Source organism: Manis pentadactyla, chromosome 8 (genome assembly GCF_030020395.1).
Source record: "Manis pentadactyla isolate mManPen7 chromosome 8, mManPen7.hap1, whole genome shotgun sequence".
NCBI lineage: Eukaryota > Metazoa > Chordata > Mammalia > Pholidota > Manidae > Manis > Manis pentadactyla.
The window spans coordinates 35,395,517-35,418,408 of NC_080026.1; the positions used below are offsets into that span (position 1 = coordinate 35,395,517).

At 39.2% G+C, this 22,892-nt stretch overlaps 1 protein-coding gene across 3 annotated transcripts in view; it reads right to left on the reverse strand.

The window, feature by feature from the left end:
- Positions 1-22,359, reverse strand: part of CCNT2 (cyclin T2) — a 59,238-nt gene extending 36,879 nt beyond the window's left edge. Inside the window, exons 1-2 of one of the 3 annotated variants that reach the window (XM_057505658.1) lie at positions 22,158-22,359; positions 21,281-21,362 (exon numbers count right to left, since the gene is read on the reverse strand). In XM_057505658.1, coding sequence (XP_057361641.1) covers positions 21,281-21,362; positions 22,158-22,315 — 240 coding nt within the window. In that variant the 5' untranslated portion in view covers positions 22,316-22,359. Of the gene's footprint in view, positions 1-21,280; positions 21,363-21,800; positions 22,131-22,157 lie in introns of those variants that run through there. The other 2 variants (XM_036886661.2, XM_036886662.2) reach the window with 2 other exon arrangements.
- Positions 22,360-22,892: the final 533 nt, after the last annotated feature.

Sequence of the window (22,892 nt, forward strand, 5' to 3'; positions counted from 1 at the left end):
TTCCATTAGTACTTAGTTGGTCTGCTTTCTTTGGTGTGATTTTATTTTCTCTGGTGACATCTGTTGTGCCTTAGGAGTGCTGCCATCTAGAGCAGTCCCTCTAAAATACCCTGTAGAGGTGGTTTGTGAGAGGCAAATTCCCTCAACCTTTGCTTGTCTGGGAATTCTTTAATCCCTCCTTCGTATTTAAATGATAATTGTGCTGGATACAGTACCCTTGGTTCAAGGCCCTTCAGTTTCATTGCATTAAATATATCATGCCATTCTCTTATGGTCTGTAAGGTTTCTGTTAAGAAGTCTGATGATAGTCTGATGGGTTTTCCTTTGTAGGTAACCTTTTTTCTCTCTCTTGCTGCCTTTAATACTGTCCTTGTCTTTGATCTTTGCCATTTTAATTATTATGTGTCTTGATGTTGTCCTCCTTCGGTCCCTTGTGTTGGGAGTTCTGTGTGCTTCCATGGTCTGAGAGGCTATTTCCTCCCCCAGTTTGGGGAAGTTTTCAGCAATTATTTCTTCAAAGACACTTTCTATCCCTTTTTCTTTCTCTTCTTCTGGTACCCCTATAATGTGGATATTGTTCCGTTTTGATTGGTCACACAGTTCTCTTAATATTCTTTCATTCCTGGAGATCCTTTTATCTCTCTCTGCATCAGCTTCTCTGCATTCCTGTTCTCTGATTTCTATTCCATTATTGGCTTCTTGCATCCTGTCCATTCTGCTTTTAAGTCCTTTCAGAGATTGTTTTATTTCTGTATTCTCCCTCCTTAGCTCTTGCATATATCTCTGCAAGTCCATCAGCATGGTTATGACCTTTATTTTGAATTCTTTTTCAGGAAGATTGGTTAGGTCTATCTCCCCAGGTTCCCTCTCAGGGGAGGATGTCTGTGTGATTCTGGTCTGAATCAAATTCTTCTGCCTTTTCATGGCAATGGGCAGTTGGCGCATGTGTCAGGTGGGAGAACAACTTGCTCCTCACGTTCCTCTCCTGGGAGAACAGCAACCCGTAGTGGCTTGTGTTGGGCAGCTGCACGCAGACGGGGTCTCTGATTCTTGCCCAGGTTGCTGTGGAATAAGCTCTGCATGGTTGCTTTGGGTGTGGCCGCTTTCAGGCTGCTCCTCTGCTAAGACAGGGTCACACCAGAGGGGGAACAGGCAGGAGGCTGTTTATCGCCATGAGGGGCCTCAGAGCTGCCCTGCCCAGGGGGTTAGTGCGCCCGGAGTTCCCCAGGATTCCCAGCTGCTGGGCTGAGTGTGCCGGGACACTTCCATCCAGCTGTGAGGCTCCTGTCCCTTTAAGACTTTAAAAAAGCACTTGCTTTTCTTTTGTCCCAGGGGCTCCAGCTGTGGCAACCCGCTCGCAGGTTTTACTGTTCCGTTTCCCTAATGTCCAGCACACCACACACTGTGTCTGCGCTCCTGGTGCGGATGGCTACGGCTGGGTATTTAGCAGTCCTGGGCTCCCTCTCCCTCCCTGCTCCGACTCCTCTCCTCCCACCGGGGAGCTGGGGTAGGGGTGGCGCTCGGGTCCCACTGGGCCACGGCTTGTATCTTACCCCATTCATGAGGCGCTGGGTTTTCGCAGGTGTAGATGTAGTCTGGCTGTTGTTCTGTATCTTCTGGTCTCTCTTTTAGGAATAGTTGTATTTGTTGTATTTTCAAAAATATATATGTTTTTGGGAGGAGATTGCCGCTGTCCTACACACACTGCCATTTTGGCTCCTCCCTCCTCTAGTAATTTTAACACAGTACGGAAATGGAAAATTTACCATTTCTAGTTAGTGACTGTATAGACATATATATTAGCACAGGTTTAAACCTGTAGTAGGAGAAAATTCATTAAAATGATACAAAACAGACTGGAACACATTAAACGTTCACAGGCATCATAAAACAGCTCAAATTGATTACTGTTCCCAGTCATCCCCACATTAGACAGACAACTATTATTTTTTTATCCCATTCTCACTGGAATATAAGTCCCTTGGGGAAAGCACTATGTCTTATTTTATTTACAAGAAAAGAAATACCAACTTTGCATATTGCTTTCCACATAATGTGCACTCAATGTTTGTGGAATAACTACTGTCATGAAAACATACAGTATACTGTCACTAAGTACAAGCCACTAATGCAGTAACATTAAAAAATTTTAACACTGACCAAGTAGATGAACCTCCAGAGTCCACATTTCTTTTCCTATATCAGACTCAACTAATTTATAGAGAAAAACTTCCCATTACATGTATATCCTTAAATATGATTATATGAGGTACTTAATATATTAGTTTAATAACTAGAACCATAACTTATATAAGTTAAAATGTTAAGTTAATGTCCCCAAATATTGTAGGGTAGTAAGGAAGTTTCCATCATTTTCCCCATTCCCTAGAATGTACATATATGTTTACAGAATGTATAGAGATCTAATTCGATTTTCATTTTGAAAAATAACTTTAATCAATTTTACATACTAAAAACACCTTCAGAATTCCTGTTCTGCTTTCAAAGTTAGTTTATAAATTACATAAAGTCAGTTTTTACACAGATACTTCTGTGTGCCTTGCAAACAGTACACATTTGTTAATGTGAAAATCTGCTTTTGTCTGCAGACTAGGCTTAGTTTTGAATCACTACATTACTAGATTAGATAAAATGTTTTCTTAGTTCTGGGACAAATGAGCTAAAGCCACCAAAGAGGCATCTAAACTATCAGGATTAACAGACACATGTACGTATGTGTGCACTGAAAAAGCCTGGATTATTTATTTTACAACCATCTAATTTTGAAGAAAAAAAATTGCTCCAAAGACATTGTAAACACTTGTACAATATCTAGTTGATATACGCCATCAGTCAACATCCCTGTAATTAGACAGTGTGCCATGTTTCAAAATAATATTAAAGGTTTCTGGAAAACATCCTAGAGTTTTTTTCAGAAATAATTTGAAAAAATAAACAATACCATATATGCCTTTTTATGTCTATCAATAAACCATCCCAGGTGGCTCCTCCCTGTTAAATAGGAATGAACTTCAAGTGACTAAAATATTCCTATAAAAAGTCCTTCTCTTCCTTGAAGGACTTATACCTGTTAAGTACATTAAAATGACAGTCTATTGTATGTGATTTGGAAATCAGTGTATCATTTAAGTATGTCTTACCTGAAGAATTCTGAGAAGATAGTGGCAAAGGCAATATCAAAATCCTCATAGAAATATAACAAGATGGCAAAACTAAAACCCCATGGACATTTTATAACCAAATCACTTGACAAGGCATTCCTAGGAAATCCCTAAATGGGTAAGGACAAAACAGGATACTGTGTAACCACAATACCTACACAGCATCAACATCTACGCAACCAGAAGCAAAGGGACGTTAACGGGGCACGTGCTATACCTGACACTAGAAAAACCTCAAAAGTAGGAAATCATAGTGGGCCAACATGATAATAGCAGTTAAATCTGGGAGGAGTTTTGTTGAGTTCAGTAAGTGGGTGGAGGCCTACAGCAAAACTTAGAGTTGAAATTAACTCCTATGAACTTTTAAAAATGATCTTCCAAGGTTGTCTTTCAGGACTCCATATTGAAGAGAAACGTCTGGGAGCAAAAACAATACTGCAAGATAGGAACAAGGTGAAGAGAAGATAAAAATGAGAGAACACAGCCAGGAAACCTGAGAAAGCAAGCTGTGATATTTCTGATTATTACACAAAACAACAGAAAATGGAGCTCAGGGAAACTAATCTCTCACAAAAGTAACTGAGATACCTATAAGAAAATAATTGAGATTGGTCCCTGAGCAACAAAATCACATTAGAAAGAACTGTTAAAAAAAAAAATTCAACAAATGGCACTGAGAAAACTGGATATTCAAATACAAAGTGAAATCGGACCCCCACATTATACACAAAAGCAACTCACAATGGATCAAAGACCAAAATGTTAAAGAACTAAAACTATAAAACTCTAAGAAGAAAATAGGAAAAGCTTCACAACTAGATTTTGTAATAATATCTTGGATATGAAACCCAAAGCATAAGCAACTAATAAGAAATAGTCACACGGGACTTCATTAAAATAAAAAGCTTTTGTGCATCAATAAAGTGAAAAAACCTACAGAATGGAAGAAAATATTTGCTAATGATGCATCTGATGAGGGATTAATGTCCAGAATACATAAAGAAACCCTACAATTAAATAAAAACTCAGTTAAAAAGGGACTAAGGGCTTGAACAGACATTTCTCTGAAGATACATAAATGGCCAATAAGCACAGGAAAAGGTGTTCAACATCAGTAGCCACTGAAGAAATGCAAATTAAAACAAGAAACTACTTCACATCCATTATGATAGTCATATTAGAAAACCAGAAAAGACTGACCCAGGAATTCCATTCCTAGGAATTTACTCTAAGAATGCAGGAGCCCAGTTTCAAAAAGACATATGCACCCCTGTGTTCATAGCAGCACTATTTACAATAGCCAAGAAATGGAAACAACCTAAGTGTCCATCAGTAGATGAATGGATAAAGAAGATGTGGTACATATACACAATGGAATATTACTCAGCCATAAGAAGAAAACAAATCCTACCATTTGCAACAACATGGATGGGGCTAGAGGGTATTATGCTCAGTGAAATAAGCCAGGTGGAAAAAGACAAGTATCAAATGATTTCACTCATCTGTGGAGTATAAAAACAAAGAAAAAAACTGAAGGAACAAAACAGCAGCAGACGCACAGAAACCAAGAATGGACTAGCAGTTACCAAAGGGAAAGGGACTGGGAAGGATGGGTGGGAAAGGAGGGATAAGGGGAATAAGGGGGCATTACAATTAGCACACATAATGCAGGGGCGGGCGGGCATGGTGAAGGCAGTACAGCATAGAGAAGACAAGTAGTGACTCTATAGCATCTTACTATGCTGATGGACAGTGACTGTAATGGGGTAGGTGGTGGGGCCTTGATGATGGGGGGAGTCTAGTAACCACAATCTTGCTCATGTAATTATATATTAATGATACCAAAAGAAAAAAAAAGAAAACCAGAAAAGAGCAAATATTGGTGACGATGTAAAGAAACTGGAACCCTTGTGGCACTGGTAGGGGTAATGTAGGATGGTGCTACTGCTATGGAAAAAAATATAGCAGTTCCTCAAAAATTAAACATAGAATTACAATGTGATCCAGTAATTCCACTTCTGGGTATATACCCAAAAGAACTGAAAGCAAAGACTTGGGCAGGTTTTGTACATCCATGTTCATAGGAGTATTATCATCAAGTCAAAGGGTAAGAGGAATACAACTGTCCACCAATGGGTAAATGGATAAAAAAATGTTGTATATACATACAGTGGAATAATAACCTTGAAAGGAAAGAAAATTCTGACAACACGGATGAATCTTGACATTATGTTAAGTGAAATAAGCCAAGTACAAAAGGACAAATATTGTATGATTACACTTACACGAAGCACCAAGAAAGTAAAATTCACAAGTAATGTAGAATGGTGGTCACCAGGGGGCATAGCAGGGGGAGAATCTGCAGTTTGATTAATGAGCACAGAATTTCAGTTTGAGAAGATAAGAAAGATTATGGAGATGGACAGTGGGAACAGTTGCAGAAGAATACGAATGTGCTTAATGCCACTCAACTGTAGAGTTAAAATACACAAAGTATCGAGAGAAAAAGATGGCGGCATGAATAGTGTGGCGGAAATCTCCTCCCAAAACCATATATATTTTGAAAATACAGCAAATACAACTTTTCCTAAAAACGTGACCAGAAGTAACAGTACACCACCCAGTGTACATCTGGGAAAAGTAAACATCTCATGGACAAGGGTAAGGTAAAAAGCGGTAACTTGGAGCGATTTAAGCACTAAGATAGTGTAATAAGTGAGTTAAGGTAGACTGCTAGATAGTAAAGAAGCTGCCCCTGAACCTTTGGTAAGCAGGAATCCAAAGCCTGCAACAGCAGTAAGTACATATCAATTGATAAACACCCTAAATGTAAATGGACTGAATGCACAAATCAATAGATACAGTTACAGAATGGATAAAAAAAGCAAGACCCATCTATATGCTGCCTTCAAGAGAATCACTTCAGGGAGGGGGCTCAAGATGGCAGCATCAGTAGGGCAGTGGAAAACTCTTCCCAAAACCATATATATTTTTGAAAATACAACAAAAACAACTACCCCAAAAGGAAAGACCAGAAGATTCAGTACAACAGCCAGGCTATGTCTACATGTGCGAGAACTCAGCATCTCACAAAAAGGGTTAAGATATAAAGCCATGACCCGGCGGAACCTGAGCACTCCCCCAACCCCAGCTCACCGGTGGGAGGAAAAGAATCAGAGTGCGGAGCAAGTGGAAGCACAAGACTACTAAATAACCAGCCCTAGTAATCTGTACTGGGAGCACACACACACACACTGTATGCATGGTGTACTGGATAGTAGAGAAATGGAAAAGTAAAATCCGAGAAGGAGACTATGACCAGGTCCCCACAGCTGGCTCCCCTGGGACAAAAGAAAATTAGGCATGTTTTAAAAGTCTTAAAGGGACAAGGGCACAAGAGCTGGACAAAATCATCCCAGCACACTCAGCCCAGCAGGCTGGGAATCTTGAGGAACTTCAGGCTCCCTAGCCCCCTGGGGGGTAAAGCAGCCCCAAAGCCCCTCATGGGGATAAGCAGCCTGCCATTCATTCGCCCTGGCTGGTGCTGCAAACAAAGTGGCTGACCCGCCACAGCTGCAGAGCAGCCAGAGAAGAGCCCCACCCACAGCAACCACACAGAGTCTTATCCCAGGGCGCAGCTAACCAGGACGGGCAGCAGAAGCCAGAGCAAGGTCTGGAAGGCACGAAGCAGCACCATTCTCCCAGGAGAACACATCAGGTGTGGCTGCCCACAGTGCTCTAGGCTAGTCTGAGGGCCACCCAGCCCATGGCAGCTCAGGAGATTATCCCAGAGACTGCCTCCAGGTGTGCGTGGAACCGGCACAGGCAGTGAAAGCCAGAGCAAGGTCCAAAAGGAACGAAGGGGCACCGTTCTCAAAGAAGAACACACTTGGCATGGCTGCAACCCCCTGCAGTGCGCTAGGCTATCCCGAGGGCCGCCCCGCCATGGCAGCACAGGAGATTGTCCCAGAGACTGACTCCCGATGTGCGGGTAGGCGGCACAGGCAGCAGAGAAGGGCATGGCGACCAACAAGCAGGAAGGGACTTTGTTCTGCCTGCAACCACTTCTATCGCCATGAAACGGCAGAAGAATCTGATCCAGTCAAAAATCACTCCAACAACCCCAGAGAGAGGGCCTGGTGAGACAGACTTAACCAATCTTCCTGAAAAAGAATTCAAAATAAAAGTCATAACCGTACTGATGGACCTGCAGAGAAATATGCAAGAGCTAAAGAATGAAGTCCGGAGGGAGATAACAGAAATGAAACAATCGATAGAAGGGCTTAAGAGCAGACTGGACAAGATTCAGAGAACAGGAATACAGAGAAGCTGAGGCAAAGAGAGAAAAAAGGATCTCCAGGAATGAAAGAATATTGAGAACTGTGTGACCAATTCAAATGGAACAATATTTGCATTATAGGGGTACCAGTAGAAGAAGACAGAGAAAAAGGGATAGGAAGTGTCTTTTAAGAAATAATTGCTGAAAAATTCCTAAAGCTGGGGAAGGAAATAGTCTCTCAGACCATGGAAGCCTACAGATCTCCCAACACAAGGGACCCAAGGAGGACAACACCAAGACATATAATAATTAAAATTGCAAAGACCAAAGACAAGGACAGAGTATTAAAGGCCGCCAGAGAGAGAAAAAAGATCACCTAAAAAGGAAAACCCATCAGGCTATCATCATACTTCTCAACAGAAACCTTACAGGCAAGAAGAGAATGGCATGATATATTTAATGCAATGAAACTGAAGGGCCTTGAACCAAGGGTACTGTATCCAGCACAATTATCATTTAAATACGAAGGAGGGATGGATTAAACAATTTCCAGACAAGCAAACGTTGAGGGAATTTGCCTCCCACAAACCACCTCTATACGGTATTTTAGAGGGACTGCTCTAGACGGCAGCACTCCTAAGGCACAACAGATGTCACCAGAGAAAATAAAATCACACCAAAGAAAGCAGACCAACTAAATACTAACGGAAGGCAAAAAATAAAATCAAATATCCAAAAGCAGTCAAAAGACATGCAAAAGAGTACAGAATAAAACACCTAACATATAAAGAATGGAGGAAAAACAAGAAGGGAGAGAAATAAAGACTCATCAGACTGTGTTTATAATAGCTTAATAAGAGAGTTAAGTTAGATGGTTAGATAGTAAAGAAGCTACCCATGAATCTTTGGTAACCATGAATCCAAAGCCTGCAATGGCAGTAAGAACATATTTATCGATAATCACTCTAAATGTAAATGGACTGAATGCACCAATCAAAAGACAAAGAGTAATAGAATGGATAAAAAAGCAAGACCCATATACATGCTGCTTACAAGAGACTCACCTCAAACCCAAAGACATGCACAGACTAAAAGTCAAGGGATGGAAAAAGATATTTCATGCAAACAATAGGGGGAGGAAAAAGCAGGTGTAGTACTTGTACCAGACAAAATAGACTTCAAAACAAAGAAAGTAAGAGATAAAGGACATTCCATAATGATAAAGGGGGCAGTCCAACAAGAGGATATAACCATTATAAATACATATGTACCCAACACAGGAGCACCAACATATGTGAAACAAATACTAACAAAATTAAAGTAGGAAATAGAATGCAATGCATTCATTTTAGGAGACTTCAACACACCACTCACTCCAAAGGACAGATCCACCAGACAGAAAATAAGTAAAGACACAGAGGCACTGAACAACACACTAGAACAGACGGACCTAACAGACATCTACAGAACTCTACACCACAAAGCAGCAGGATACACATTCTTCTCAAGTGCACATGGAACATTTTCCAGAACAGACCACATACTAGCCACAAAAAGAACCTCAGTAAATTCAAAAAGATTGAAATTCTACCAACCAACCACTCAGACCACAAAGATATAAAACTAGAAATAAATTGTACAAAGAAAACACAAACACATGGAAGCTTAACAACATGCTCCTAAATAATCAATGGATCAATGGCCAAATTAAAACAGAGATCAAGCAATATATGGAGACAAATGACAACAACAGCACAAAGTCCCAACTTCTGTGGGACGCAGCGAACGCAGTTCTAAGATGAAAGTATATGGCAATCCAGGCCTATTTAAAGAAGGAAAAACAGTCCCAATAAATAGTCTAAAGTAGCAATTATTGAAACTGGAAAAAGAAGTACAAATGAGGCCCAAAGTTAGCAGAAGGAGGGACACAATAAAGATCAGAGAATAAATAAGTAAAATTGAGAAGAATAAAGTAATAGAAAAAAAATCAATGAAACCAAGAGCTGGTTCATTGAGAAAATAAATAAAATTGATGAACCCCTAGCCAGACTTATTAAGAGAAAAAGAGAATCTACACACATACACAGAATCAGAAATGACAAAGGAAAACTCACAACAGATCCCACTGAAATACAAAGAATTATTAGAGAATACTATGAAAACCTATTATGCTAACAAGCTGGAAAACTCAGAAAAATGGACAACTTTCTAGAAAAATACAACCTTCCAAGATTGACCCAGGAAGAAACAGAAAATCTAAACAGAGAAATTACCAGCAATGAAACTGAACCAGTAATCAAAAAACTACAAAAGAACAAAACCCCGGGCCAGATGAATTCACTGTGGAATTTTATCAGACATACAGAAAAGACATAATACACATTCTCCTTAAAGCTTCCCAAAAAATAGAAGAGGAGGGAATACTTCCAAACTCATTCTATGAAGGCAGCATCACTCTAATACCAAAACAAGGCAAAGACCCCACCAAAAAAGAAAATTACAGACCAATATCCCTGATGAACATAAATGCAAAAATACTCAACAAAATATTAGCAAACCGAATTCAAAAATAGATCAAGAGAAACATACACCATGATTAAGTGGGATTCATCCCAGGGATGCAAGGATGGTACAATATTTGAAAATCCATCAACATCATCCAACACATCAACAAAAAGGACAAAAATCACATGACCGTCTCCATAGACGCTGAAAAAGCATTCGACAAAATTCAACATCCATTAATGCTAAGAACTCTCAACAAAATTGGTATAGAGGGCAAGTACCTGAACATAATAAAGGCCATATATGACAAACCCACAGACAACATCATACTTAACAGTGAGAAGCTGAAACCTTTTACTCTAAGATCAGAAAAAGACAGGGATGCCCACTCTCCCCACTGTTATTCAACATAGTACTGGAGGTCCTAGGCATGGCAATCAGACAAAACAAAGAAATACGAGGCATCCAGATCGGTAAAGAATAAGTGAAACTGTCACTATTTGCAGATGACATGATATTGTACATAAAAAACCCTAAAGACTCCACTCCAAAACTACTGGAATTAATATCTGAATTCATTAAAGTTGCAGGATACAAAATTAATACACAGTAAACCGTTGCTTTTCTATACACTAACGATGAGCTAACAGAAAGAGAAATCAGGAAAACAATTCCATTCACAATTGCATCAAAAACAATAAAATACCTAGGAATAAACCTACCCAAGGAAGTGAAAGACCTATACCTGAAAACTGTAAGACACTCGTAAGGGTAATTAAAGAGGACACGAACAGATGGAAATTCATCCCATGCTCTTGCCTATGAAGAACTAATATCGTCAAAATGGCCATCTGTCCAAAGCAATATACAGATTTAATGTAATCTCTATGAAAATACCAGCAGCATTCTTCAATGAACAGGAACAAATAATTCTAAAATTCGTATGGAACCATAAAAGACCCCGAATAGCCAAAGCAATCCTGAGAAGGAAGAATAAAGCAGGGGGAATCTTGCTTCCCAAGTTCAAGCTCTACTACAAAGCCACAGTAATCAAGACAATTTGGTACTGGCACAAGAACAGAGCCACAGACCAGTGGAACAGAATCGAGAGTCCAGATTTTAACCCAAACACATACAGTCAACTAATATATGATAAAGGAGCCATGGATATACAATGGGGAAATGACAGCCTCTTCAACAGCTTGTGTTGGCAAAACTGGACAGCTACATGTAAGAGAATTAAACTGGATCACTGTCTAACCCCATACACAAAAGTAAATTCAAAATGGATCAAATACCTGAATGTTCCGTCATGAAACCATAAAACTCTTAGGAAAAAAACAGGCAAAAATCTCTTGGACATAAACATGAGCAACTTTCTTCATGAACTATCTGCCCTGGCAAGGGAAACAAAAGCAAAAATGAACAAGTGGGACTATATCAAACTAAAAAGCTTCTGTACAGCCAAGGACATCATCAACAGAACAAAAAGGCATCCTATAGTATGGGAGAATATATTCATAAATGACATATCCAATAAAAGATTGACATCCCAAATATATAAAGAGCTCATGCACCTCTACAAACAAAAAGCAAACAATCCAATTAAAAAATGGGTAGAGGATCTGAACAGACACTTCTCCAAAGGAGAAATTCAGATGGCCAACAGGCACATGAAAAGATGCTCCACATCACTAATCGTCAGAGAAATGCAAATTAAAACCACCATGAGATATCACCTCACACCAGGTAAGGATCGCCACCATCCAAAAGGCAAACAACAACAAATGTTGGCAAGGATATGGACAAAGGGGAACCCTCCTACACTGCTGGTGGGAATGCAAATTAGTTCAACCATTGTGGAAAGCAGTATGGAGGTTCCTCAAAAAACTCAAAATAGAAATACCATTTGACCCAGGAATTCCACTCCTAGGAATCTACCCTAAGAATGCAGGATCCCAGATTCAAAAAGACATATGCACCCCTATGTTTATCTCAGCACTATTTACAGTAGCCAAGATAAGGAAGCAACCTAAGTATCCATGAGTAGATGAATGGATAAAGAAGAGGTGGTACATATACACAATGGAAAATTATTCAACCCTAAGAAGAAAACAAATCCTACCATTTGCAACAACATGGATGAAGCTAAAGGGTATTATGCTCAGTGAAATAAGACAGGCAGAGAAAGACAAGTACCAAATGATTTCACTCATCTGCAGTGTATAACTGAAGGAACAAAATAGCAGCAGACACACAGAACCCAAGAATGGACTAACAGTTACCAAAGGGAAAGGGACTGGGGAGGTTGGGTGGGGAGGGAAGGATGAGGGGATTAAGGGGCATTACGATTAGCACACATAATGTAGAGGGGGCACGGGGAAGGAAATATAGCAAAGAGAAGACAAGTAGTGGTGACTCTATAGCCTCTTACTATGGTGACGGATAGTGACTGTAATGGAGTATGTGGTTGGGACTTGATAATGGGGGGAGTCTAGTAACCACAATGTTGCTCATATCACTGTATATCAATGATACCTTAATTAAAAAAAACACTATCATTTTAACCATTTTCACCACAATAAAAAAACACAAAATATTAAAACAGCAGCACACCTCCAAACCAACAGACCTTAAGAAAATTATTCAAAATATGAAACATAAGTAAAAAAGATGTGATATCACATATTGAAAGAGTGTATCATACATCTGAGTTCAACCCAGAACAACGAATACTAAGACATACTGTAGTAAAATTACTGTTTTTTTAATGAAAAAATAAATCCTTTGACCATTTAAGCAAGAATGTATGTAAGAAAATTAGGTCACCACCATAAATGCTGGCAATGCTTTCTGCCAGAAAAAAAAATTGTGACATATTTAAAGATATCCAAAGGGAGAGACAAATTTTATATCCAGTAAAACTGACTTTGAGTAGAAAGGGCACAAACTATTATCAACATGCAAAGTTAGAGAGAATATTGTTTCCATGATTTTCAAGAGAACTTCAATCAAAATGACTAGGGCCTTTAACAGAAGCCCTATATATAAGAAACATATACTTATAGAACTAAGATTAAATGAAGATTAAAAGGGAGAGTTTTGTCAAAGCAAAACAGAATGAACAAAACACCAATAGACTCATGGACACTGAGAAATGACTAGTGGTTACCATGGGGTAGGGATTGGAGTGGGTGGAGAGGGTGAGGGGGATAAAGCGGCATGAAAATTCTCACAGTATATGTTGGCACAGGATTGGTAGTATATAGCAAGGAGAACATAGCCACTGACTCTGTAATAACATCTTCCTATCTTAACAGACAGTGCGTGGGGAAGAGGATTTAATAATATGGGTAACTGCTGAACTACTGTACTGTATATTTGAAACCAATATAAGATTGTATTACCAATGATACTTTAATTAAGAAAAAAGCAAGAGTTTTTGTGATGGCTATTTAAGATAATGTATATCTAATACCACCTTTAAAAACCAGAGGTGAGAGGAGAACAAAGCAAAGACTTTTAACTGTTTTCAGTAATTACACTGATGCTGGTAATACTGTCTTTTTGACTTATTTAATGTGGGAGTAGGTTAATGAGTGATTATAGGGTATTTAAATGTTATAACCTCACATTCTTGAGAACTAAGATTTTTGGCTTGAAAGAAAGGTCATGAAGACGTAATACAAAAGAGATTAAGTATAAAATGCTGTTGCCTTCAATTAGAATAAACTCCTGTTTTAAATATATATTTAAGGTAAACATATGTGAAGTTCAGTTAATGTATATTTCATGAAATTAATGTGCAAGTAACATTTATCAATGTATATAGTGCATCTATATATTCACTATACTGTTTTTTCTTGCTCTGTTCACTGAAGATGCCTAGAAACAAGGCCAACAACATAATAACAGCGAGCATCTCTAGGGTTCAAGTTGTGGTCTTGAAATACCACTTCCTATTAAAAGAAAGCAGCAATTCTTAAAGAAATGACCATTCTAGGAGGAGAAAAGGTACAAGATGAACCAGCAATTCTACTCCTGGATAAATACACAAGAGAAACTAAAATGTTATGTCCACATGAAATGTATACATAAATGTTCATAGCAGCAATATAATAGCCAAAGAGTGGAAACAACCCAAATATCCATCAACTGATGAATAAGTATATAAAATATGGTATAATGGTAGTTCAGCAAGAAAAATAAAAGTACTGATAACATGACACAACACAGATGAACCCTGAAGACATTATGTGCTAAGTGAAAGAGGCCAATCACAAAGGACCACATATTTTATGATTCCATTTATAGAAAATGTCCAGAAGAGGTTGGAGGGGAAGAATGGGGAGAGATGGCTAAGGGTGAGAGGTTTCTTCCTGCGATAATGAAACTTTCTAAAATTGATGCACAACTGTGATTGTACTAAAAAAAACCCCCAATGAATTGTGCACTTTCAATGGGTGAAATGAATTATGTGATCTATACCTCAAAAATGGTACTCTATCTGGCGGAACAATTTATCCTACCTTTCCTGTATGAACTGTACCACTGGGTGTCCAAAGAGTAGATTAATCACAGCATTTCATTATAAAAATATTGCAACTAATAAAAGAAATAATAGAATTAAAGTATTGCAACGAATGACAGAGTCCTAGCACTGATTATCAACAGCTGCTAACATCACAAAGCCAGACAATAGGTGCTTCTTAATGAAAGAACATTACCACCACCTGTAGTCTTGCCAAAAAGGCTCTAACATGAGTGATCAAATTTCTTGGTCCAACCAACAATTTGCAGGGAATACAAGAACAATAAATTGCACGAGTATACATTTAGCAAAATTCAGACAGCTGGGAACTCTACAGCTCTAATACCCTAGGATCCTTCCACAGTTAAAATTTAAGTGAAAGAAAGGGATAGAAGGGAAACCTGTATATCGAGAGACTTAAAAAGACCCATTAAATTTTTAATAATGGACAAGACTAAAGGGTGGCATTTAGGAATGCAGAGTTGAATGGTAAGACAAAAAGAAACTTAAGAAAGTGATTACCATACAAAGGATACTGGTTACTTTGTGGAGGGAGGAGGGGTGGAAACTGAGATGGGGTACACAGAAGCACTTCTGGCAAAGCTCTCCTCCAGACCTGAGTAGTAGTTAAAAGGCTGTTTAATGATTCACTAAGATACACATTTGTTCAGTGGTTTTATATGTTTGTGTTTTATTTTACAATAAAAAGAATAAAAAATTTAACTTCATATATGCACAGTTATGCTGTACATTAAAGGTCACCAAATACATGGAATACACAGAAATTTAGAAATTAAAGAGTAATCTGGGGATGCTTCATGAAGAGTTGGAAATTTAGCTGAGCCTTAAAACCTGATGCCACATGAAAACCAAAGAGAAAGCATCATACGGAAAAACAGCATAAATGCTAAGACTAACGTATGGCTGAAAAGGGAATATGGGGCTGAAAAGGGAAATAATTCAGAAGAGGACTTCACTGGATTTTGTCCAATGAGGTAAGCAAATCAAAATGTAAGTATTTTCATTATCTACTTGTCAACTCACCTCCTCCTTATTAATCACTGGCATCAACAATGTGCCCTATTTCTTAAACATACTAGGGTAAAACACAATTAGGAATTACAGCACAGGATTACATAAGAGATCTGGGTTCAAGTGGCAATTACATAAAGGCTGCTTTGATTTTGGACAAGTCACCTAGTAACGGCACCTGTTTTCGATACTATTTTAACAGAGATGAGTAAAGTGCCTGTTACTCAGCAGGAGCTTAATACATTTTCATTCATGCAGTTTAAAGTTGAAAAAAACTTTAATACCTGTCATTTTGAACAGCTAGGATATAGAATACTTCCATGACTGCAGAAAATTCTACTGGACGGCACTGCACTACTTCCCAGCAGCATTAATGGTTTTTCAATGTAAGATTATTCGTGGACCAATTGCTTTATTAAATTAAAAAGCAGAAGTAGAAGTAAGCTATAATATAAACAACCACTCAGATTTCACAAGACACTTTACGAGGTGAAGGAATTAAAAACATGGTGTTTTGACGCCTAGGAAGCATGGCGAGAGCGTTAACAGTGAATACGAGACACATAGGAGAAAAAGCAAAATTTAAACCAAAGGTCTTCAACTTCAACAGACATCAGTATTACCTGGGAAGCCTGATAAAGTAAATAATACCGGGGCTACTGCAAATATTCTGATTACACAGTTCTGAGGCACGGCCCAGTAAAACTTATTTTTAATAAGCATCCTATTAATTCTGATGCAGGTAGTGCTTGGTGAATCACAAGTGGCACACCACAAAAGTTTTACACATACTTCTTTCAATGAAAATTTCAGGGCTATAAAGATTCCTAACAGATACTTGAGCTAGATATGATAACTACAGGACTATGGATCCAGGTGCAACTTTTGTTTCACTGTTGCTGATTTCAGAAAATATTATTTAACCTTTACTACCTTTACCTTCTTTAAGGGCATTAACAAAGAGGATATCAACCTCAAATAAATGTTTAGGAACCACATACCAAAATAAACCTAAGAAGGAAAAGCAAACCAAAAAACCCAAGAAACTCTTCCCATGAAATCAGTAAATAAATATGGGTGGACACTTATCTCCAGATTAGCATAAAGGTAAAGAAATAAAAATAAAGGCTGGTAGAGTTGATTAACAAAAACTTCATGTCCAAAAAACACCATAAATAAAATAGAAAAATATTTACTCTGAGAAATTCTTAAGTTCAAACAAGAGGCTAAGAAACACATTCACGGAAAGGCAACATTTTATTAACAAACTCAATTTAAACTTTAAATTTTAGTAATACCAAAACATTTCCCTAAAGCCCTCAATTAGAAAAAGTTTACAAATGTGATCTTTGTTCTTTCTTAAAAGTCCTTGAGGAATTACAGATGAAGAGGCATTTTCTTTCTAGAACAGATTAAGTTCACCAAGTACTCAAAATTCATCTAGTGACAATAAATAGCGTAACTTTAGTCTCCTTCACACTCTTAACTCTAGGCCAACCCAGGGTCAACCTTGCACTAAACAGTTTGCACCAGGTAACTTGTTCCGGGGTGCCACTCTGTGTTTGTAGGCTGTTAAGCAGCACCCTGGCTTCCACCCACTGGATGCCAATAGCACACCTGCCCGAGTTTTAACAAGCAAAACTGGCTCTAGCTAGACATTGTCAAATGTCCACTGGTGAGCAAAACTGCCTCTGGTTGAGATCCACTAGGTCCATCTATACTATTCCTTCTGGTGCCATTTTAAGAATTACTTCCCCAGAAGTAAACACACTGAACCCCACTAGAAACAGTTTAATTCTTTACGTTCTCATATTGCTGCTGTGCACCAGATCTAAGAACTGTGGAGGAAAAAACTTTTTACTGAGCTGAAAAAGATATATACACATGTGCTTTTACATGAGCAAAGGAAGTATTTCTGAAAGGGCACACTAAAACTGTTAGCAGATGCTGTAGGGCAGACGACTAGACAGCTGGATTGAAGAAAGATTTATCATATCCCTTTCCTTACCGTTTTTACTAAATGCCTATATTAGTTGTCAATAATAAAACAAAACATTTTAAGCGTATGTGGGGAAGATGTATACGGAGGAAAATGTGTAAGAATTCATTCAACAGACTTCAGAGCAACAAGATTCGATCTATTTTATTGACAAATAGTTGCTGAATATCTATTCTGTGTGAGGCACTGGTAATTCAGCAGTGAATACTGCCAAAAAGAAAAAAAACTGCTGCCCTACAGAGCTTACGTTCTAGTTTGAATGTGTACGTTTGGGGAGTGGAGTATATTTACATTTTTTATCTACACTCCTACATTTGAGAAACATTTAGGGCTCACCCGATAAAAAGTTTAACAAAACCCTTTAGCTAACCAATTTCCCAAAATGTTGGTTTTCTTTCACAAAAGGCAATCATGAATGACAATTTTATGAGCAATTTGAGTATAAGTAAGTGCAGTTAGTGTAAAATGGATAAATCTACTTTAAAAAGTCTTCAACAAATTTCCATTGCAAGGACTACTATTAAAAATTATGATGGGAGAATGCTATATTATCAAAGAACAGGGGCTGTGAGTACTTCTCAAGACAGGCAAAAGAATGGCCTTTCTTAAAATTATTCACATTTTTACAGGGAAAGAAAGGAATGCAAAAAAAAATCTCCAAATTTTCAAATGACATCTTTAGTCTCAAGAGTCAAGTTAACTGAGAAAGATTATAAAGACTGTTAAGCAAAAAGTGGTAATCAATTTTACCACAAGCAAATACAAATTTATATATAAGCTAACCAACCTAACTTAGATATACAGAATTAAACTCAGATGTGACAGAGATGATACCTTCTTTGAAGTCATTACTGTCATTCTCCTGAATTCTGTCCTTAAATTACAATGTACTCTTGGGACCTTAAGCGGAGTTACAATACATTATCTCTGGTACATCACATAGAGTTCCAACTGTTGCAGCTCCAAAAAAGGGGCAATTGAACTAAGAGTGAAATGACCATGTGAATTGGAGAGGTACTACACGAACAGACCATGACCAACAAAAATACTCAGAAAAATGCTTACTCTTTACAATCTAATCCTAAGCAAACTCATGAGATTTGGAATTAACATAAGAAACAAATGCACCATAAATTTGACTAACCAAATTAATGAACAGAGAATCTAAAAGAAGCTGGGTCAATACGTTCTAAGAGTGACACTGGAGAGGGTGCTCTCCCACAGTATGCACACCTTGGAGGCACTGCTGGCCCCAGGGCTTTTATATTTACTAGGTTTATCTTGAGCTTGAATCCAGCAAGACCATTCTAATTACTAATCGCAATTACAAAAACCTCACTGCATCCAGAAGGCAAAGGGAAGCTTAATCTAATTATGTTACATATAAAAGTCATTTGCTGCTGACAGTGATTCAACCCATCAAGACTGACAACAGAATTCAAGACTTTCCAGATTACAAACACATGCTGACACTGAATTTTATTCTTAAACACAAGAACACTTGACTTTTAGGGGATTTTTCATTTTTCAAGTCTGTCAGTGTGAAAAATAAAATGAAATCACATTAAGCACTAAAAAAATTTTTAATAATGCAAGGAATTTATCATAAAACTAGACAATTTGTCACTAGCATTTTAGAATTTGAGCTTGCTAGGGCTTAATTTAGTTAATGGTGTTCAGTTTACTTTGTGAAACACTCATGATTTTTCTAAGTTTTACTACATCATTCCATTATAACCCTGTGAGAAAAATGTTCCCAATGACGTGGGGGAGTATGAATTTTAATTCACATTCAATTTGAGACCACCCTCTTCACCCTAAAAGAGTGGGGGAGGGGGGAGAATGAGGCTGCGCAACTGATGCAAGTACACCAACAAGTACTGAAACCACTTTCGCTATAACAAGCAAAGGTAAAAAAGACAACAGATATGAAGGGTGCAAAAGAGAAATTATATCAGATTTCAATTATCCTGCTAATAAGGGCTGAATGCAAAGTGCTAAAGTTTACCTTCATACCCATATAGGACACTAGGATAATAAAAAAAATACCCATATAAGACACTAGGATTAATAAAAAAAAAATACTGTGGCTTTTTTATTGAGTGATGGCATTTAAATAAAACAGTGAAGGATAGAATGCAAGTGACCTGGCTTCACCAGTCAATCTAAAGTTAAAGCTATGAATTTTTGCTGTAAGCAAGATACTTGTTTTAAAGTACACCAACCAGGCTATACAAATTTTAAAGAAAGAGGCTTCAAAACAAGAAGTGTGGTCTCGTGGTGAGATCATTCACTGCAAGCAGAAAATGATTCAGCAAATGGGTTGTTTGTAGCCACATAAAGAATTTTCATAACTATTTTGACTTATGATTTCTTACCAGCATTTTCCAAGGCTACTTAAGAAAAGCCACATTTATGTTAGTATTCATTAGTTTACTGCTGCCTTTGGAGACAATTTAAATAAAAATCTAATTCTCTCAATTTAAATGTTAATACCAAAAAGGATTCCTCTCTCTTCCATAACACTATCATTGACCTAAGTGATCTGCCCAAGAAAAAAACAGAAATAGAAAAAGAGCAAGAATCACACACATATAAAAGAGAAAGAGTAGAAGCAACAGAAACTGCGAGAGACCAAAATATATACAAAAAATTTTACTGTTCAGGATAAACCTGTGCCAATCTGATAAACCAAATGGGACTTTTGACCACAAGAGATTAAATAGGAATCAAGGTAACTATAAAGCTTTTCTTTCCAATTAAAAAAAAAGTATTTTAAGGACCTTTTCAAAAACTGTTTTCTTATCAAAAAGGTCCTAATGACAATCCACAAATAGCTTAAAGTCTCCCAGGATCCATTTTTCTACACACACCTTTCAGAAATAGCATTCTAAAAATAGCTGTGATAAAAGGAGCAAAAAATATAGTGATAATTAAGGTATAATCAGGTATTTCTAAACAATATGCAATTTTGTTAACAGATGCAACACAGTATGCATGTTACTCCCAAAAGAAAAGACACCAAACTCACCTTTCATACCTGAAAGATAAACACTTCAATATTGCACTACACACACACACACACACCTCTACCATAATATGCCTGACCACACACACTCCCCCCGCAACATAATATGCCTGACCACACACACACACACACACAACCACTAGCTCCCCAACCCTCCGCCCCACCAACATACCCAAAATTTAAGTAGACAATTGCTAACGTGTGATAATCAGGAACACATGACATCAAGAAATTGTATTAGCAAAATATTTTTGCTAAGCTCACTTCAAAACAATGTTACAATTAACTTAAACCCAATTCACAGTACTTGAAACAACATGATTCTCACACAAGATGTACAACAGAATAACTAGGCTTGCCCAAATTACACTGTATATTACTATTTTAAATTATTCAAATACAAGTATAAAATTCAAACGAATACCGATGTAATAATTCTTTGAGTAAATAAATGTTTCGTATTTACCGTTTAGCTTAGAAAACCTCCCAGAGCCAGTGTCTGGCAGCTTGTCATCACAAATACGGAAACAAAGAACGAAACAAAAAAAATAAACAAACCAGAAACCCCGCATTTGAAGCAAAAGGTTTATTACGCAATTTACCTTCACAGTTAATTAGAACACTACATCCAACAGTAAAATCCACGACAACTTTCTGCGTATAGATTTACCTCAAAATTTGGATATAGTTAAAAGAAAAAAAAAGACAAGGAAATGGTACTTACATTTCTATTGAATTTGGTGAAAGAATGATGCATATAAAACCTGTGCATATAAACAATCGCAGTGTTTATTGTAAGCTGAGAGCTGGAATGAACATTGAGGAAATAACAGAGAAACACAATGTCTCATTTCCAAAACAATTCTGATGGAAAATTCCCGATGTACGGTTCTTTTCCAGTACTTCCCATTCACTCAAAACCATACCCAAAACTGTAAAAACAGAAACAGAAACCTGCGGGGGGTGATGGTGGTGGGGGAAGGCTCGACGCCAAATGAACTAATATCTGCTGAGCATTTCACTCTACTACTGCTATTAAGCGAGGCCAGGATGGATTTGTTAACGGCTACAACGGACTCAACTCAGTTGAAACGCGCGCGCACACCCATGCAAAACCACGCCGAGAACATAAAGACCTCCAGTGCGCTTCCAAGGTACAAGAGAAACGCTATCAAAGCGGCGAGGAGCGCGGAGAAAAACTGCGGAAAACACTCAACGCCTTTCAGCATCGCTACCCGTCCTACCTTTCAGCCCCTTCTCGGACGAGAAGTCAAAGCAGCCGCCTCTTTTCTGCGCTAAGCCCTGAGAATGTCCTCTCGCCTCGGCGGCACTCCCATCCCCCGCCGCCACCACGCGCGGCCCCAAACAGATTTCACAGCGCGTCTCCCGGTCCGCATTCCCGAGCTCCTCTCCACCTCCCCTCCTCCGCGGGAAGCTGGCGGCCTCCCGAGCTCGAGCCCGCCTTTCCTTACATGGCGGCCGAGACCAAGGCCGAAGCGGCAGCGCCATGTTCGCGGGGCAGCAGGCTCGGAGACCGGGCGACCGGGCGAGTAGCGAGGACAGGGCGTGAGCAACGGAGGGCCAAGAACAGGAAAGGATACACATTGAGACGCTGTCCCATGTCCTGGATGAGGTTGGCCGCCTGCTGGCGGTACGAGAGCTCTTTATCCGCCTCCACTCCGCAGCGGCGGCTCGGTGTGTTCTCCAGCTGTTCCCGAGTAAAGAACCAGCGAGAAGAAGCTCCACGGCCCGACGCCATGACACTTCCTCCTCCGCCCGCTCCCTCAACCCACCCCCCGCCCCTCCCGGCTTGCGGACTCCCCGCCAAGGCCGAGCGACCCCGCCCCACTCCGCTCTCCGTAGACCACGCACCGCCCCTTTTCGTGCTTGCCTTCGCCCATGCGCGTGCGCGGGGGTGCCATACCGGCTCGCCCAGTCTTTTGCTTTCTTTTTCCTGCCTCCGGCCTCGCTCTCGCGCACAAGACCACAATGCTCCGCGCCGCCTGTCATTTGGAGGCGCCCGAAGGTGGGGGTTGGCTCGGAAGGAAAAGGTCGGCGCGATGCATGCCGGGTGGGGAGGAGACTAGGGGAGAGGCTGGCCAGAGGTCCGGTGGCCAGAGAGGCCGGTGGGCGGGCGGTTGCGCCGTGGGGCGCGGGCGTGGACTCGGATATTTGGGCGGGATCTTGGGCCCAGAGTATGGCGGCTTTTTAAAAAGCGAAAATCCTTCTTGTCTCAGCTGCAGGCCTCAGCCTCTATTTTCCGGTAGGGCTTGTCCGCGCAGTCTCGCCGGTTTTCTACTCGCGATTCCAAGACGAACAGCCTCCACCAGTGGGCG